We start from the raw sequence: 20,636 nt of genomic DNA on the forward strand, positions 1-20,636 counted from the left end.
GAAAGCCCACTGCATGGGAGAACATATTTGCCAATGTTATCACTGATAAGGGTTTAATCTCCAACATTTATAGGAAACTCATACAACTTAATAAAAGGAAGATAAACAATCCAATCAAAAAATGGGCAAAGGACCTAAATAGACGCTTTTCGTAAGAGGACATTCAGAAAGCCAAGAGGCATATGAAAACATGCTCAAAGTCACTAATCATCCGAGAAATGCAAATCAAAACAACCATGAGGTACCATCTCACACCTGTCAGACTGGCTATCATCAACAAATCAACAAACAACAAGTGCTGGAGAGGATGTGGAGAAAAAGGAACCCTTCTTCACTGCTGGTGTGAATTCAGACTGGTGAAGCCACTATGGAAGACAGTATGGAGTTTCCTCAAAAAACTAAAAATGGAACTCCCATTTGACCCCATGATCCCACTTCTAGGAATATATCCCAAGAAACCAGAAATACCAATCAGAAAGGATATATGCACCCCTATGTTCATAGCAGCACAATTCACCATAGCTAAGATCTGTAAACAGCCTAAGTGCCCATTAGTAGATGAATGGATTAGAAAACTGTGGTACATCTACATGGTGGAATACTATGCTGCTGTAAAAAAGAAGGAATTCTTACCATTTGCAACAGCATGGATGGACCTGGAGAGCATTATGCTAAGTGAAATAAGGCAGTCAATTAAGGAAAAATACCACATGATCTCACTCATTTATGGATAATAAAGACCATTATAAACTTATGAACAAAAATAGATACAGAGGCAGAGCAGCCTCAAACAGACTGTCAAACTACAGCGGGAAGGCCGCGGAGGGTTGAGGGCAGGAGGGGGGCGGTAAGAGATCAACCAAAGGACTTGTATGCATGCATATAAGCATAATCAATGGACATAAGATACTGGGGGTAGGGGAGGCCGGGGGATTGTCAAGGGTGGGAACAAAAGGAGACATATGTAATACTCTTTGTAATACTTTAAGCAATAAAACAATTAAAAAAAAAACCAAGTTGGGGGTTAGGGATACTGACCCCTCACTGTCAAATTTGCATAGAACTCTTGATTCCCCCAAACTTAACTACTAATAGTGAATTGTCTGGGTTCCTTACTGATAACAAATAGTTGACTAATACATATTTTGTATGTTATATGTATATATATTGTATTCTTATAATAAAGCCCGAGAAAATAAAATGTTAAGAAAATCTTGATAAAATACATATATTTACAGTATTTATTGAAAAAAATCCATGTATAAGTGAACCATGCAGCTCAAGGTCATGTTGTTCAAGTGTCAACTGTATTTTATTAAGGTTATGCCCATTTTAGAATATCAGTTAATTTAAACTGGGTCTCCAAATTGCCTAACACTGATACTCATTCTTAGTCTTCTCCATTATCTCTCAGTAGCTATTCCAAATCTTTACTTGTCCCTAAAATACAAGAAAATAATTTTCACTGCAGATAAGGAAGCACAAGATCCTATAAATTTTCTGATCACTTCATAGCCAGTAAAACAATTCAATCTTCATCTGGAACTGACAATTTCTAGAACCTCCATGGCACATTTCCTATTGTTTTGATCTCATAACCTGCATCTATTCTGTCTTTTCATTAATATACATAAAGGAGTTGGAAATCATGGAACATTAAATGTTTTGTAACTTTATGGCCATTGCACAGTCAACTTCTTAACTACAGCAAGCTTCCCTTTTTCCACAGCCACAGATACACACTTACCCAGATCAAATAAAAATCTGACATCAGTGTCAGAAGAATATACCCTGTAGACCAGTGATGGCGAACCTTTTGAGCTCAGTGTGTCAGCATTTTGAAAAACCCTAACTTAACTCTGGTGCCATGTCACATATAGAAATTTTTTTTTATATTTGCAACCATAGTAAAACAAAGACTCATATTTTTGATATTTATTTTATATATTTAAATGCCATTTAACAAAAAAAAAATCAACCAAAAAAATGAGTTCACGTGTCACCTCTGACAGGTGTGTCATAGGTTCGCCATCACTGCAATCTAGGCTAAGATATTTTGCTTCATCCTGCTTTCTTTTTTTTTTTTTAATATATTTTATTGATTTTTTACAGAGAGGAGGGGAAAGGGACAGAGAGTTAGGAACATCGATGAGAGAAACATTGAGCAGCTGCCTCCTGCACACTCCCCACTGGGGATGTGCCTGCAACCAAGGTACATGCCCTTGACCGGAATCGAACCTGGGACCCTGCAGTCCGCAGGCTGACGCTCTATCCATTGAGCCAAACCAGCCAGGGCCATCCTGGCTTTCTTCCTACTTACTCTAGCCAGTGGTCCACTACCCTGGGAGAGGAGCAGTATGAAAATGTGTAGGTGTGGTTTTGGTTATCATAAAGAAAGAAGGGTTCCCCTGACAATAAGCCAGCACAGGCCTAGCATGCTTATCATCCTACAACATTCAGTACCACACCACAGAACTGAATAGTGTCCCTAGTAAGAAGCACTTAGCGAGACAATTTGAACCATCACTTTGATTACTTTTTCTAATATCTTGAACTCTTGCACCCTTTATCTTTATGCCATATAACCATTTAATTTTTTTAAAAATCACCATCTATTCTTTTTCTTTATCTATTTGCAATCTTCTTTTATTATATTCTTTTTCAATCTAACATCAAGAATACTAAACTCTGGAAGAATATTACACGTTAATTCATAGTCTCTAATTTAAACTGGGTCTCCACATTGCCTACCACGATACTCATTCTTAGCTTTCTCCATTATCTCTCAGTAGCTATTCCAAATCTTTAATTTTCCTTGAACACTCTACATCAATGTATCCCCAAGAAAAATCCACCATCCTCACACTTCAGAGGAAAGAAAAGCTAGCTAGTAGGTGTTCTTCACCTACAAAGTTATCTATATCTCTGATTACCTCCTATTTCTCCAAGAAACAACTTTCTCTTATCCATTCCCTGCTCTGTTTCCTCAGAGCAGGAATGAATACCCTTCTTCTCAATGTCCATTTGAATAACCTTTATTTATCCTTCAAAAACCAACTCATTTTCCATCTCCTTAGAGCAGCGGTTCTCAACCTGTGGGTCGCGACCCCTTTGGGGGTCAAAAGCCCTTTCACAGGGGTCGCCTAAGACCATCGGAAAACACATATATAATTACATGTTGTTTTTGTGATTAATCACTATGCTTTAATTATGTTCAATTTGTAATAATGAAAATACATCCTGCATATCAGATATTTACATTACGATTCATAACAGTAGCAAAATTAATTATGAAGTAGCAACGAAAATAATTTTATGGTTGGGGGTCACCACAACATGAAGAACTGTATTAAAGGGTCGCGGCATTAGGAAGGTTGAGAACCACTGCCTTAGAGAGCCTCTCTTGATTTTTCCTTCCCTCTCCAGCTCTGGGGTTAGACATTAGCCTCCCAATAGGTTCCTACTGAACCCTATAGGTCAGTGATGGCGAACCTATGACACGCATGTCAGAGGTGACAGGCGAACTCATTTTTTTGGTTGATTTTTCTTTGTTAAATGGCATTTAAATATATAAAATAAATATCAAAAATATAAGTCTTTGTTTTACTGTGGTTGCAAATATAAAAAAATTTCTATATGTGACATGGCACCAGAGTTAAATTAGGGTTTTTCAAAATGCTGACACACCGAGCTCAAAAGGCTCGCCATCACTGCTATAAGTAGATGTGAGAAGATTTATACAATAGTAGAATGATCTTATTAATTTATCTAATTCCCATGCTAGAGTTGGAGATACTTAAGGACAGAGTCCACTTGTATTTTATATTTTTATACTAGAACATCCCCATAGCACACACTAATTTGTATAACTAAAAGAATGATGATGAGTCCATTCTCCCACCAAATGGGTAGGTAAATCAGAGTTATACTGAATGGATATTACTAAAGTCTATTGTCAGCACAGTAAATGAGTTGTATGTGAGAATGACCTTACTTTCAAGGACAATAAATGATAACTTTTAAGAAAGCAATGCCTTAAACAAAGACACTCACTGCTTGTAAAAACTTAGCTCTATATGTATTTCTACAATAACTTGATAAATAACTTATGTAAAAATTCTTTCAAAGTAAAGTTACTTTGTGTGTCTCATCTCCTCTACTTCTTTCTGCAGGTGATTTAGACTGACGTGATACAGCATTATCCACTCCAGTTTCAGAAACACCAGGTTTCTCTGCAGAACTCCTCACTTGCAGCGGTGGTTTAATTTTTCCTCTTCGTGATGTTGCTAAAAAGGAGAATGAAGGACTGGTATATTTGTGGGTTTTTAACATTACATATTGCTATTATTGAGGTACTATTTAGATGAGGAAGGTAAAAAAGGAAGGTTCTAGGATGGGTCCCAGGTTTCTGGTTTAGATGAGTAAGTGGATACCATTTACCAAGGTAAGATATGGAGAAAAAATTGGCGGGTGGTGGTGGTGGAAAGATGAATTTATCTTGGACCTGTTAAATCTGAGGAGCCTATTGGACATTAGACAGCAGCCCAGTAGGCAATTTGATTCTGGAAACAGAAAGTCACTATTAAATTATCATAAAGATTAAAAAAAATTGTCATAAAAATGAAATAAGATGGTATTTATAGCAATTTGTATATAGTATCAGGTTATTTATTTTTATTTAGCTCTTAGTATGTAACAGGTACTGTCCAAATGTTTCACAATATTCCTTGTCATGTGAATGAATGATTTTTGCTTAAACCTCTATACAACTTTTATAGAAAAGAAACTGGTTCTAAGCTTAGCTAGAGGATAATCTGTACCATGTACATAGTTGGGAGTGGGGAAACAACCCAATGTGGCCTAATTCAATGTTTTATCCACTATGTCATTCTGCTGCCACTTGTGATATTAAATTATTATGCTGGATATTAATATTTTGAATAATATTTATATGTCAATCCCCATTAAACCTTTCTTAGTCATTTGAAATTTCTTGACAATTACAAGATATTAGTGGTTCATAGTTTTCAATGTTTATATCCCCAACTTATCGCGCAGGTAAATTATGTCCAGAATATCCCTGAATTTAAAAAGGCCTGATTTAAAATATATTAACAGTTGTTAGAAATCTTTTAAGACGGGAAAACTCACATGTGTTGGTTAAATGTAATGGACTTCTCTTGTTGTATATTTCTGCACCAGTAACAAGAATTGAGGCTTCAGACATTTTTCTTTTGCCAGGAGTAAATATCTTAAACCATGAGAAACAGAGTAAATACACAATATCTTTTGAAATTAAATATTCTACAATATTCTTCATAACAATTTACCTTAACTATACACAAAAGATATGTGGCATTTTATAAACAACACTAGAGGCCCAGTGCACAAAATTTGTGCACTCAGGGGGTCCCTCAGTCTGGCCTGTGCCCTCTCACAGTCTGGGAGCCCATGGGGGAGCGGGCCTAAGCCATCAGTTGGACATCCTTAGTACTTCCGTGGAGGTGGGAGAGGCTCCTACCACCGCTGCTGTGCTCACTAGCCGTAAGTCTGGCTCAGGGCTTCTGGCTGAGCAGCGCTCCCCCTGTGGGAGCGCACTGACCACCAGGGAGCAGCTCCTGCATTGAGCATCTATCTCCTGGTGGTCAGTGCGCATCATAGTGACCAGTCATTCTGCTGTCCGGTCAATTTGCATATTAGCTTTTTATTATATAGGATGATGCCCAAAAATTTCTGTTTTAGGCTTTCATTAAAAATTTAATCCTAATATTTGGTATTGAACAGGTAGCCAAAACAAGAAAGAAATGTTGTTTTTAAAGAATATTTATAGAACATCTAGACATGTAAAAAAATTTTTTTATTGCTACTGAGTTTATCTAGTTAACCAATGGCTCATAGTTTCCTACTGTATTTCATGTAGAGGATGTTTAGACATATTGATGTAAACTTGTTTGTGAATACATTCATAATGTTAATCATTGTCTAAAACTTTCTCACATTTAAAAATTTGTTTTAATATTTTGTGAAGACTACTAGTAAACTGCTTTTGGAGTAAAAAGTAGCTACAGGAATTCAGAAACTCAATGACACACAAGCTATGAGCTGCATTTTTAACTTCACCCTGGAATGACTGGTAAGAGCCACAGAAGTAGATAAGCAGAGGCAGGGATACCATGGGACAGGAATGTTAGAGGGTACCATATAACGGAGTAGATGGTAACCAAGTATAGAGGAGGAGGAGAGCTATTTAAAAAATGCACCTGCCCCTAAGAGAAAAAAATACTGATGGAGTCTGGTGTAGGTCTGCATATGGTGCATGGAAGAAAGGTGGAAGAGCACAGGAGAAAAGTGCATTCTAACATTAAGCTGGAAACAAACTACGAAACCAGTTGCTTCTCCTTAAAAAAAAAAAAAAAGTCAGTTCCTAGTGGTATAGCAAATGGGACTTGACACTGTTTATTCAATCATATAAATGCTTCAGTGACTCCTTATTGAGGCATCAGACATTTTTCTTTTGCTAGGACAGTGGTTCTCAACCTTCCTAATGCCGCAACCCTTTAATACAGTTCCTCATGTTGTGGTGACCCCCAATTTCATTGTTACAAATTGAACATAATTAAAGCATAGTGATTTATCACAAAAACAATATGTAATTATATATGTGTTTTCCAATGTCTTAGGCAACCCCTGTGAAAGGGCCATTCGACCCCCAAAGGGGTCACGACCCACAGGTTGAGAACCGCTGTGCTAGGAGTTAATTATCTTAAACCATGAGAAACAACCACAGTAAACACACAATATCTTTTGAAATTACTGAAAACATAGTGGCTATTTCACAATACTGCAATATTTTAAAACTTTACTGTGCTTAAGATCTTTCCCAGAGGTTTATGATTTAGTAGTTATAAGGGGTGGAGGGAAGAGTCCAAGAATCTGCATTTTAATAAGTACTCAAGTTATGATTCTGATATAAAGACACAAAAATGCCTTTTATGATATAATCATCTAAGGAAATTATGACATTTTAAATTTAATGACAGACACAAGATTAAAGGGAAAAATCATAACAAACATGATTAAATGTATGGAAAAGCCTGTGTGATTTATAGTTGCTTAAAGGTAAGAGATTAGTAAACACTGAAATAATCAGAAAAAAAACTCCAGGAAGAAGAAAAATGAACCAAGATTTGCAAATGTATGTACACCTTAGATGAGTAAAGGTAAAATAGGAACAAACAATTTAAGTAAAAGTATCGAGGCAAGAATGACCATGACATAAAAGAGAGTAAAGCAACTGACCTTCTCAAAGTGAAGGGCATTTTGATATAGTAAAATTGTAGTCTCAGAACAGAGTCAAAGGTTAGACTGAGTGAGATCAACACGGATCACAAAGTTTTCTGAGCAGAAAAGTGCTAATATTAAGAAAAACCAGTGTTTACCATATAAGGTAGTCAGAGGAAAAACAATGTTCAAATAAGATCAATTAAGAGGTTACTATGTTAACTAAGGTCAGTTAAAGTGAGCAATGAAAGGGAACAAGGAGGAGAGTAGGGAGATACAGGAAACACAATCACTAACACCGTGGTTGTAGTAAGGGGGAGAAGAGGCTGGAATCAAGGATACTGTCAATGGTGCATTATGGAAGTATGAAGGCAGATACAAATTTGAGGTGAAAGATAAAGACATACCTGTTAGGCTTCAGAAAAGGGCTTGAGGAGACACAGAGAAGGAAATATTAAAACAATAAGTGGAGATGTAGCTACAGAACTTTAAGAGCTTAAATTAATGCACAGGAAGGAAGCTGGCTAAAGGAGAAGGCATAGAGATTTTGGGTATGAAGCTTTGAGAGCAAATCTACTTTCTGGAGGTAGGGAGAGACAGTATCTCTGATACAGTAATAGAAGGAGGTAGAGAATTAAAATACTAACATAGACGTCAAACAATAGGAGGACATTAAGGAAGAGAGGGCTGTTAGCAATGTTCAGTGTCCCAGGAAGCTATGACGAAGAAGGCTGAGGCTGAGAAATGGTGCTATAGGACATGACCTAGAGAAGATCCCCAATGGCACAGGAAGAGGGGAAAACAGAGGACAGAAAGGTTATATCTCTAACTTGGAATTTCCAAGTATAGAGTGCACCTTATTCTAACCTTACACATGAACACAATTTGCTAAAACACTACCTTTTGTTTCTATTTGTAAAAGGCAGGGAAAGTACTTTGAAATGTTACAGATGCTTTTCTCTGTAATTATATATAACAATAATTTGATCTATCTATATATTTTTTATAAATAACTATTTTGACACCATATTTACCTCAGATTGACTGTTTTTTCTGTCCCCTTGAGTACTATTTTTGATGTATTCTGGAGGTTTAGGAAATTTCTTTTGGGAGTTAGGATTTTCTTTCAAACTAATGAGTTCTTCTGCAACAGGTGAGATTTGACTTTCTGGCACAAGAATCTGTTGGAGAATGTGGAAAAAAATATTTAAAACTGAAAACTATAGGACATCCTCAAAAACCATTGGATATCTCACACTTCCGAAGGTCAATTCTTTCCATATTCTATGTATTGTTATAATTTTTAGTCCTACAAAATAACTCAACTAAAGGCATCCACTTTTTCAAATGTTGATAGACCTAACAAAAGCTTTTGCATTAGTGGAAGGACATATACTTCTGATTTTTAAACTTACCAAAACTGATATTGATTAAAAACTTAATACCTATCTTCTGTACTCAAATAATCCTATCTAATAATAGACAAACATGGTAATTAACCATACCTCTGCTATGCTTCCCATTGGCTAATCAGGGTGATATGCAAATTAACTGCCAACCAAGATGGCGGCCGGCAGCCAGGCAGCTGAAGTGAATATGAGGCTTGCTTGCTCCAGTGATGTAGGAAGCCAAGGTTCCCCGCCTGCCGCAGCCGGGCTCTGAGCTCCAGTCTAAGCAACAATGTTGCAATTATAGAAGCTAAAAAAACCCTAGATACCTGCTTTCAGCCAGCCGGCCTTGGAGCTGGAGCCGCAACAAAGTTTCAATTACAGAAGGTAAATAAATCCCAGAATAAAAAAAAAAAGAGAGAAAAGAAAAAAAGGAGGGACTGGGAGCTTCAGTTGCAGGCTTGGTCCACCTGAAAACAGCCCTCAGCCCCTCATCCAGGCTGGTCAGGCACCCCAGTGGGGACCCCCACCTTGAAGGGGGTATGGGCAGCCTGAAAACAGCCATCAGCCCCTCACCCAGCTGGCCAAGCGGGACCCCCAACCTGATCCGAGACACCATTCAGGGCAAACCAGCTGGCCCCCACCTGTGCACCAGGCCTCTATCCTATATAGTAAAAGGATAATATGCAAACTGACCCTAACAGCAGAAAGACTGGGAATGACTGGTCACTATGACACACACTGACCACCAGGGGGCAGATGCTCAATGCAGGATCTACCCTCTGGTGGTCAGTGTGCTCCCACATGGAGGAGCTCTGCTCAGCCACAAGCCAGGCTGATGGCTGCCAGTACAGTGGTGGTGGTGGGAGCCTCTCCTGCCTCCTCAGCAGCGCTAAGGATGTCCGACTGCAGCTTAGGTCTGCTAACAGCTGGCAAGTGGACATCCCCCGAGGGCTGCCAGCGGGATGTCTGATTGCCATCTTAGGCCCAATCCCCCGGGGAGCAGGCCTCAGCCAGCAGGTGGTCATCCCCCGAGGGGTCCCAGACTGAGAGAGGGCATAGGCCGGGCTGAGGGATTCCCCCCCTCACAAGTGCACAAATTTTTGTGCACCGGGCCTCTAGTCATTAATAACATGTCTAAAAATCACTAACATCTTATTGAAGCATTCAGTATCCATGTTTAGACAATTTAATTTTTAGACAGTTACCCTACAACATGAACTTTTATTATTGTACTATTATTTGAGTTAAACTTAGCCCAATGATTAAAATCAAATAAGTTAGACACATACCTGTGATCCACTTGCGTCAAAATGTATATGCACAGATGTTTGGGCAATTGAAATACCTTGTTTGCTGGTATACTCCTAAAATTAAATTAATTCAGTGATATCATTTTCTTCTAGCTCTTTCTATTTTAATATATTTCCTACCTGTTTCAAAATTGCCAAATTATTTCAAGTCATTACTTTGTATATATAAATACATTTCTCAGAATACATTAATGACTCCCCACTAACCAGTCTTCTTAGCCCGTCATTTTGGCAAGGGCTGCTCATAAACATATTCTCTGTTTTTCACCATAAATCTTTTACACTATATAGACTGACTGTGCTCCCACCCCAATTCATGTTGAAACCCAAACCCCAATGTGATAGTGTTAGGAGGCAGGGCCTTTGGGAGGTGAAGAGCTAACCAAAATAGAGCCCTCATAAATGGGATAGTGCCCTAATAAAAGAGACTGAAGAGAGCTCCCTCACCTTTCCTACCCACCATGTGAGGAGGACCCAGTGAAAAGATGGCCACTATGAACCAGAAAAAGTGCCCCCATGAGACACCATGTCTGCTGGTACCTTGGATCATGGACTTTCCAGCCTCCAGAACAGTGAGATATCAATGTTTGTTGTTTAAGCCACCTAGTCTATGGTATTTTTGTTATAGCAGCCTGAACTTGTCGACAGACTATTTCCCCCCAACATAATATGAATTGTCACCTTGGATTTCCAATTAGACAATATCTAACTCATAATGTGGTGGAAAGGGTCGTACCTACTTTTATCCATAAACTTCAAAGGCCATTCAAACCCCATCTCTGCAGCCTTTCCTTCAAGTCTGACTTCTAAGGAGTCTTCTCTTCCCTCAATGTCTATACTTCATTTTCCTTATGTCACTTATTTACATCTTCTGAGGTTTATTCTGTAATTCTCACAGAATTCTCACAGGGCTTCATCTCATTTTATGTTTTAAATAATTGGCAGGAATTCATTAAATGCTTTTAGTAGCTGCTGCTAATTTTGTCATCTGAAATTTTTCCTAATAAGTATCTCAAAGGGTATGGCTAACAATCTAATGGCTATTCCAATACAAATTTAAAGAACTAAAAATCTATGTGTCATTTAAAAAATTCTAGAAAAAATTAATGGAACTTATAATCCCAAGTAACCAAGTTTCCAGAATCTGAAAATAATGGATTATAAATAGTTTAAACACTTACCCAATGTTTATTTGCACCAAAAAGTTTTTCTGTCACAATAGTGATTTCTAATGAAGCATCAAAATACAAAAGCAATTCTTTCCCTTCTGTGTTACTAATTTTTAAAATACTTTTCAGAATTATGGTCAGTAGCTTCTTCGATTCTTTCTCTGTACACAAACAAATCACACTGATTACTTTATATTCATTTCTATGATACTACTCTATAGGTATACCATAAATAAGAAAAGTATACAGCATATTCATAAAAGTAAATTTGATAAAGTTAACTTTTAGAATTTCACAGTATTTAAATTAATTCTAATATTATCTATGTAAACAAATCAAGTCAATTTTAAAATAAATTTTAAGTCAATTTATTTTTCAGAGCCTCCCTTTCCTGATCTATAAATTAACGGGCCATAAAATAACTAATGAGCTAAAAGCTCTGAATATATTCTGAACACCAACAGGTTCTTAATAAATAGTCCTTGAACATATCTGAGAAAACTATTTTCTTAATTTAAAAGAGGCAAAGAAAAGAGCTCATTCCATAAATAACTATATTTCTATACGTAAGCATCTGTTTGAACATTTCTATTAAATCCACAGTAGTTACAAACATGTTGACAGTAGACAAACAGCATTTGCTAAAAACATGAGTGCTAGGAAATTGTGAATTAAGGATATAGTGCTAACCTTCAATGAATTTATCAATACAGTGAAAAGAAGATATTGTAAGTGCCAGTTTATAAGAGGTATTCACCTCCCTTCCTCCAAGAAATCATCAAAGACTTACTTGGCACCCAATGCCTGTGCCTGTATTATGGGCCAACCGCCACTTTGGCCCTGTCCAACCTCCACTAGTGCTCTTCTTGCTGATCATGTATAGTTTTGTCTCCCCCCCGCCCCCCGTCCCTGTGCCCCATGTACCCATGTATAATTTTGGGCAGGAAATCATCTTCAGGGAAAAGGAGCACACCAAGTAGAAAAATTTATCCCTATAACAGGAAAAGCTCTGTTGGCCACTCATTGACCTACACTAAAGGACACATGTCCCCACAGCCTAGAATACTCTGATTCTTTTATTTATTTTGATTTTATTGTTTAAGGTATTACAAATAGTAGTACATATGTCTCCTTTTTTTTTTTCCCCATTGACCTCCTCCCGGCCTCCCCTACCCCCTGGCACTTGCCCTCAACTGCCCCCCCCCCCAGTGTCTTGTGTCTACTGGTTATGCTTATATGTATGCATACAAGTCCTTCAGTTGATCTCTTACCCCCCACTAAACCTCCCCTGCCTTCCCACTGTAGTTTGACAGTCTGTTCCATGCTTCCTTGCCTCTATTTTTGTTCAACAGTTTATAATGTTCTTTATATTCCACAAATGAGTGAAATCATGTGATATTTATCTTTCACTGACTGCCTTATTTCACTTAGCATAATATGCTCTCCAGTTCCATGCATGCTGTTGCAAATGGTAAGAATTCCTTCCTTTTTACAGCAGCGTAGTATTCCATTGTGTAGATGTACCACTGTTTTCTAATCCACTCATCTGCTGATGGGCATTTAGACTGTTTCCAAATCTTAGCTACTGTAAATTGTGCTGCTATGAACATAGGGGTGCATTATGCTTTCTGATTGGTGTTTCTGTTTTCTTGGGATATATTCCTAGAAGTGGTATTATTGGGTGAAATGGCAGTTCCATTTTTAATTTTTTGAGGAAACGCCACACTGTTTTCCACAATGGTTGCACCCGTATGCATTCCCACCAGCAGTGAAGAAGGGTTCCTTTTTCTCCACATCCACTCCAGCACTTGTCATTTGTTGATTTGTTGATGATAGCCATTCTGACAGGTGGGAGATGGTACGTCATTGTTGTTTTGATTTGCATTTCTCGGATGATTAGTGACTATGAGCATGTTTTCATATGTTTCTTGGCTTTCTGATGGCCTCTTACGAAAAGCGTCTATTTAGGTCTTTTGCCCATTTTTTGATTGGATTGTTTATCTTCCTTTTGTTAAGTTGTATGAGTTCCCTATAAATGTTGGAGATTAAACCCTTATCGGAGATAAAATTGGCAAATATGTTCTCCAATACAGTAGGCTTGTTTTATTGATGGTTTATTTTGTTGTGCAGAAGCTTTTTATTTTGATGTAGTCCCATTTGTTTATTTTTCTCTTTAGTTTCCATTGCCCTAGGAGCTGTATCGGTAAAGATATTGCTATGACAAATCTGCTATTTTGCTGCCTGTGGCTTCTTCTAAGATTTTTATGGCTTAACATCTTACATTAAGTCCTTTATCCATTTTGAGTTTATTTTTGTGTATCGCGTAAGTTGGTGGTCTAGTTTCATTTTTTTGCAAGTATCTGTCCAGTTTTCCCAACACCATTTATTGAAGAAACTGTCTTGTCTCCATTGTGTGCTCTTGCCTCTTTAGTCAAATATTAATTGAGCATAATGGCTTGGGTTGATTTCTGGGTTCTCTGTTTTGTTCCATTGGTCTATATGTCTGTTCTTGTGCCAGTACCAGGCAGTTTTGAGAACAGAGGCTTTGTAGTATAGCTTGATATCTGGTATTATGACCCCTCCAACACTGTTCTTCTTTCTCAAGATTGCTGCAGCTATTCGGGGTCTTTTTTTTTTTATTCCAGATGAATTTTTGTAGAATTTGTTCTAGGTCTTTGAAGTATGCTGTTGGTATTTTAATGGAGATTGCATTGAATTTATAGATTGCTTTGGGTAGTATGGAAATTTTAATGATGTTGATTCTACCAATCCATGAACATGGTATATTCTTCCATTTGTTCATGTCTTCCTCTATCTTTTTTTTTTTAATATATATTTTATTGACTTTTTACAGAGAGGAAGAGAGAAGGATAGTTAGAAACATCAATGAGAGAGAAACATCAATCAGCTGCCTTCTGCATACTCCCTACTGGCGATGTGCCCGCAACCAAGGTACATGCCCTTGACCAGAATCGAACCTGGGACCCTTCAGTCCACAGGTTGACGCTCTATCCACTGAGCCAAAGCAGTTAGGGCCCTCTATCTCTTTTTTAAGCGTCTTGAAATTTTCTGAGTACAGGTCCTTTGTCTCCTTGGTTAAGTTTATTCCCAGGTATCTTAATTTTTTTGTTGCAATGGTAAATGAGATTGCTTTCTAATTTCTCTTTCTGTGAGTTCATTATTGGTGTATCGAAAAGCTATAGACTTCTGGGTGTTAATTTTGTATCCTGCTAAATTGCCGAATTCATTTATTAAGTCTAATAGTTTTGTGATGAAGTCTTTGGGGTTTTCTATGTACAATTTCATGTCATCTGCGAATAAGGACAGTTTTACTTCTTCTTTTCCAATTTGGATGCCTTTTATTCCTTCTTCTTGTCTGAAGAAGAAATGGCTAGTACTTCTAGTATTATGTCGAATAGGAGTGGTGAGAGTGGGCATCCCTGTCTTGTTCCTGCTCTTAGGGGAAATGTTTTAGTTTTTGCCCATTGAGTATGATGTTGGTTGTGGGTTTGTCATATATGGCTTTTATTATGTTGAGGTATGATCCTTCTATTCCCACCTTGCTGAGAGTTATTATCAAGAAAGGATGTTAGGGGGAAACCAAGATGGCGGCTTAGGTAAACACTGGAAATTACTGCATCACACAACCACTTCAAAAATACAACTAAAAGACGAAACGGACATCATCCAGAACCACAGGAAGGCTGGCCGAGTGGAAATTCTACAACTAGAAGGAAAGAGAAAAGCACTGAGACTCAGAGGAGGTGCAGAAGTAAAATGCAGAGGTACAGAGGTGCACGCCGAAAGGACTGGCAACTGAAGATGCTGCGCACTTGGAAAGGGCTGGTGGCTAAGGATGCGGTGCACATGGAAAGGGCTGGCGGCTGAGGACGTGGCACACGTGGAGAGGGCTGGCGGCTGAGGATGCTGTGCATGTGGCGAGGGCTGGCGGTTGAGGACACGGTTGTCTTTTTCAATCGGGAGGGAGTCTCAAGCTCCCGACTGCTCTGAACTCCAGTTCCGAGTGAGTCTCTGGGGACCCAGACTCATACGGGGAGAAACTGGACTGTCTGGCATCAGGCAGAACTCGAGGGTAGCTTTCTCTCAGAGGTGCTTGCAGCGATTACCGGGACACTGAGACGCGGGGCCTCTTATGGTAGGACTGGGGAGTAGCCACAGTTGCTTGCTCCACCCTGTTGATCCCCTGAGACCCCGCCCCACCCAAGGGGTGCACAGAGGCTTTTGCATATGAAAGGCCTGGTCCTTTGCAACCTGAAAATTACCTAACATACTGCAGCTGAATCAGAGAGACCCAGATCTTCCAAAAGAAGGTCCAAGGCCCCACATCAGCTTGCATAGCTTCACAGCTGGGCCTCATCTGTGCACCTCCAAACCCCAAACAAAGAAGAGGAAACTCTTCATAGCTCCTGCTGGATAGCCTCAGGCAGAGGCTAAATTAGCACCTCCTTAGAGATCCAAGAGCCAGTGTACCCAGTGGTCAGAGTGGGACCATCCAAATTACAACTCCTCAGATCTATAAGGGACACACTCAGGGGGCAGACTCAGTGAGCACCAAAGCCCCACTGAAGCAAGTCTTGCCCCAGAAGAGTGTCTCCAGCTCAGAAGTTCTCCCACTGCAAACGCAGCTGATTCTCACAGCCAATTGGCCTGGAGGTCAATTCCTCCCAGTGATACCTACAAAAATCAAGGCTTAACTACAACAAGACTATGCACAAAGCCCACAAGGGGGTGCACCAAGAGTGTCCACCTCAGGTAATTGTGGAGGCTGAGCCACTGGACCCTATAGGACATTTAACACAGAAAGCCACTCTATCAACACAGCGAAGCATAAAAAATGCGGAGACAAAGAAACAAGTCACAAATGACAGAAATGGAGGAAAGCAAACTACTGGATATAGAGTTCAAAACCACACTTTTAAGGTTTTTCAAGAATTTTCTAGAAACGGCCGATAAATTTAGTGAGACCCTCAAGAAATCTAGTGAGACCGCTGATAAATTTAGTGAGACCCTCAAGAAATCTAGTGAGACCCTCGAGGTTATGAAAAAGGACCAACTAGAAATTAAGCATACACTGACTGAAATAAAGGATATTATGCAGAGTTCCAACAGAAGACTAGAGTATCGCAAGAATCAAGTCAAAGATTTGAAATACGAAGAAGCAAAAATCACCCAACTGGAAAAACAAAAAGAAAAAAGAATCCAAAAATATGAAGATGGTGTAAGGAGCATCTCGGACAGCTTCAAGGGTACCAACATCCGAATTATGGGGGTGCCAGAAGAAGAGAGAGAACAAGATATTGAAAACCAAAGGACTTGTATGCATGCATATAAGCATAACCAATGGACATAAGACACTGGGGAGTAGGGGAGGCCAGGGGATTGTCAAGGGCGGCGGGAAAAAAGGGATACATATGTAATACCCTTTGTAAGACTGTAAGCAATAAAATAATAATAAAAAAAGAAACCTATTTGAAGAAACAATGACAGAAAACTTCCCCTACCTGGTGAAAGAAATAGACTTACAAGTCCAGGAAGCACAGAGAACCCCAAACCAAAGGAATCTAAAGAGGACCACACCAAGACACATCATAATTAAAATGCCAAGAGCAAAAGACAAAGAGAATCTTAAAAGCAGCAAGAGAAAAACAATCAGTTACCTACAAGGAAGTACCCATACGACTGTCAGCTGAATAACAAATACACATCTATCAACAAGTGAATCTAAAAATCAAGTGAATAAATAATCTGATGAACAGAATAAACTGGTGAATATAATAGAATCAGGGGCATAGAAAGGGAGTGGACTGACTATTCTTGGGGGGGGGGCGGAAAGGGGAGTGGGAAGAGACTGGACAAAAATTGTACACCTATGGATGAGAACAGTGGGTGGCGGGGGTACGGGCAGAGGGTGGGGTGGGAACTGAGTGGAGGGGAGCTATGGGGGGGAAAAAGAGGAACAACTGTAATAATCTGAACAATAAAGATTTAATTTAAAAAAAAAACAAGTGAAATCCACAAAAAAAAGGTTGTTAGATTTTGTCAAATGCTTTTTCTGCATCAATGGATATGATTATATGGTTTTTATCTCTCAGTTTGTTTATGTGGTGTATCACATTTATTGATTTGCAGATATTGTACCATTCTTGCATCCCTGGAATAAATCCCAATTGGTCATGGTGCATGATCTTTCCAATGTAATGCTGGATTCGATTTCCTAGGATTTTGTTGAGGATTTTGGCGTCTATGTTCATGAGGGGTATTGGCCTATAATCCTCTTTCTTTGTATTGTCTTTATCTGGGTTAGGGATTAGGGTAATGCTGGCTTCATAGAAAGAGCTTGGAAGTGCTCCTTCCTCTTGAATTTTTTGGAATAGTCTGAGGAAGATAGGCTTTATTCCTTCTTTGAATGTTTGATAAAACTCCTCTGTGAAGCCATCTGGTCCAGGGCTTTTTTTTTGTTAGAAGTTTTTTGATTACTGCTTCAATTTCCTCCATAGTTATTGGCCTATTCAGATTTTTTTATTCCTCCTGGTTGAGTTTTGGAAGGTTGTATTTTTCTAGGAATATGTCCATTTCTTGTAGGTTGACCAGTTTGTTGGAGCAGAGTTGCTCATAGTATTTTTTTTTTTTTTTACAATTCTACGTATTTCTGTGGGGTCTGTTGTTATTTCACCTCTTTCATTTCTGATTTTGTTTATTTGGGTCCTCTCTCTTTGCTTCTTGGTGAGTCTGGCTAGAGGTTCATCAATCTTGTTTATCCTTTCAAAGAACCAACTCTTGGTTTCATTGATATTTTGTATTGTTTTTTTTGGTCTCTATGTCATTTATTTCTGCTATGATCTTTATTATTTCCTTCCTTCTGCTCACACTGGGCTTTTCTTGTTGCTCTCTTTCTAATTCTTCGAATTGCAGAGTTAAATGGTTTATTACTAGTTTTTCTTGTGTTTTTTTTGTTTTTTTGTTTGTTTGTTTGTTTTGTTTTGTTTGTTTTTTAGGTAGGCCTGTAATGCTATGAACTTCCCTCTCAGGACTGCTTTCACTGTGTCCCAAAGATTTTGGATTGTTATGTTTTCATTGTCATTTATTTCCAGGATGTTTTTTACTTTTTCTTTGATCTATTTGGTAACCCATTCATTGTTTAACCATATGCTATTCAGCCTCCAAGCGTCTGAATTTTTGTGATTGTTTTTTACTGTAGTTGACTTCTAATTTTATGCTATTGTGATCTGAGAAGATGCTTGACATGATTTCAATCCTCTTGAATTTGTATAGACTCTTCCTGTGTCCCAATATGTGGTCTACCTTTAAAAATGTCCCATGTGTGCTTGAGAAAAATGTATATCTGTAGTTTTGGGGTGGAATGTTCTAAAGATGTCAATTAAGTCCATCTGATCTAGTGAGTTGTTTAGGATTGATGTTTCTTTGCTATTTTTTTTTGTTTAGAGGATTTATCCAGTGATGTTAATGGGGTAATAAAGTCTCCTACTATGATTGCATTGCTGTCAATCTTTCCCCTGATATCTTTCAGAAGTGTTTTTATGTATTTGGGAGCTCCTGCATTGGGTGCATAAATGTTTACCAGAGTGTATCCTCTTGGTGTATTGATCCCTTTAAAATTATGAAGTGGCCTTTCTTGTGTCTTATTATGGTCTTCACTTTGACGTCTATTTTGTCAGATATAAGTATTGCTACCTCAGGTTTTTTTTTTTATTATTTACATTTGTCTGATAGATATTTTTCCATCCCTTCACTTTCAGTCTGTGTGAGTCCCTTGTTCTGAGGTGGTCTCCTGTAGACAGCATATATATGAGTCATGTTTTCCTATCCATTCAGTCACCTGATGTCTTTTTTTTAAAAAATATATTTTATTGATTTTTTACAGAGAAGAAGGGAGAGAGATAGAGAGTTAGAAACATCGATGAGAGAGAAACATCCATCAGCTGCCTCCTGCACATCTCCTACTGGGGATGTGCCCACAACCCAGGTACATGCCCTTGACCGGAATCGAACCTGGGACCTTTCAGTCCGCAGGCCGACGCTCTATCCACTGAGCCAAACCGGTTTCGGCCACCTGATGTCTTTTGATTGGGGCATTTAATCCATTTATGTTTAATGTTATTATTGATAGGTACTTGTTTGTAGCCATTTCTGTACTTTATGTCTGTGTTACTTCCTCTCTTTCTGTTTCTTCTTTTTACAGCATTCCCTTTAGCATTTCTTGCATTGCTGGCTTGGTAGTGATAAACTCCCTTAGCCTTTTTTTTTTTTTTTTTTTTTTCGTCTATGAAGCTCCTGATTGCCCCCTCAATTTGATTGATAGTCTTGCTGGATAGAGTATTCTTGGATTCAGTCCTTTGCTTTGCATCACTTTGTATACTTCATTCCATTCCCTTCTAGCTTGATGTGTTTGTTGAGAAATCATTTGATAATCTGATGGGGGATCCTTTGTACGTAACTCTCTGTCTCTCTCTTGCAGACTTTAAGATTCTCTCTTTGTCGTTAACATTTGCCATTGTAATTATGATGTGTCTTGGTGTGGGTCTTTTGGGATTCATCTGGCTTGGGACTCTGTACTTATGTAAGTTTTTTCTTCCCCATATCATGGAAGTTTTCTGTCATTATTTCTTCAAATAGATTTTCTAATCCTTGCTGTTCTTCTTGTCCTTCTGGTAGCCCTATTATACATATGTTTCTTTGTTTCAAGTTGTCCCAAAGCTCCCATAGGCTCTCTTCCTGCTTTCTAATTTTTTTCTCCAGTTGCTGTCCAGCTTGGGCTTGTTTCTCTACCTTATCTTCTAACTCACTAATTCAGTCCTCTGCTTCTTCTAGTGTACTGTTGAAACCTTACATAGCGTTTTTGATTGTAGCTATATCACTTTTGATTTCTTTCTGATTTTTGCATAGGTTATTGATTTTCTCATCCATCAGGTTTATGAACTGTATGACCATTACTCAGAATTCTTTTCCTGTCATGTTGCATGCCTCTGTTTCACTTATTTCCTTCCTTGGTGATTCCTCTTTTTCTTTCCTCTGGGGATTGTTTTGTTGTCTCCCCATTCTAGCTATCACTAGAAGGTTCAAATGACTAGTTGTGGGGGCCTGGGCCATGTGCAGTGGGAGCTTCATGCCACATGAGTGTCACTGAAGAACTCCGACACCAAGACTTGTAGCTACCATGGGTCGGTGGGAGCCATGCTCACCCAGGATCAGAGTCACCAGCGCTCAGTGTGGCTTTGTGCACACACCTAGAATCAAGAACTCCACTGGTGTGTGTCAAAAATCAGAGTCCCCTAGTGCACGCCAGGAGTCAGAGTCCCCCTGTGCCCGCACCAAGAATCGAGTATCAGAGTCTCTGTTGCTTGGTGGGGCCTTGTGCCAAGCAAGCATCAGGGTCCCTGTGTGTGCATGCGCTGAGAATTGGAGTCACTGGCTCTTAGTGTGCGTGCGCTGGGAATCAGGGATCC

The 20,636-nt window shown here is 38.8% G+C and overlaps 1 protein-coding gene across 1 annotated transcript in view; it reads right to left on the reverse strand.

Annotated features, from left to right (window-relative positions):
* SYCP2 (synaptonemal complex protein 2) overlaps positions 1 to 20,636 on the reverse strand; it is a 101,164-nt gene that overhangs the window by 53,191 nt on the left and 27,337 nt on the right. Inside the window, 5 exon segments of the mRNA XM_036320983.1 lie at positions 4,138 to 4,286; positions 5,152 to 5,251; positions 8,316 to 8,462; positions 9,962 to 10,036; positions 11,164 to 11,312. Coding sequence (XP_036176876.1) covers positions 4,138 to 4,286; positions 5,152 to 5,251; positions 8,316 to 8,462; positions 9,962 to 10,036; positions 11,164 to 11,312 — 620 coding nt within the window.

The sequence above is a fragment of the Myotis myotis genome, unplaced genomic scaffold, assembly GCF_014108235.1.
Source record: "Myotis myotis isolate mMyoMyo1 unplaced genomic scaffold, mMyoMyo1.p scaffold_m19_p_9, whole genome shotgun sequence".
In the NCBI taxonomy this organism is placed as follows: domain Eukaryota; kingdom Metazoa; phylum Chordata; class Mammalia; order Chiroptera; family Vespertilionidae; genus Myotis; species Myotis myotis.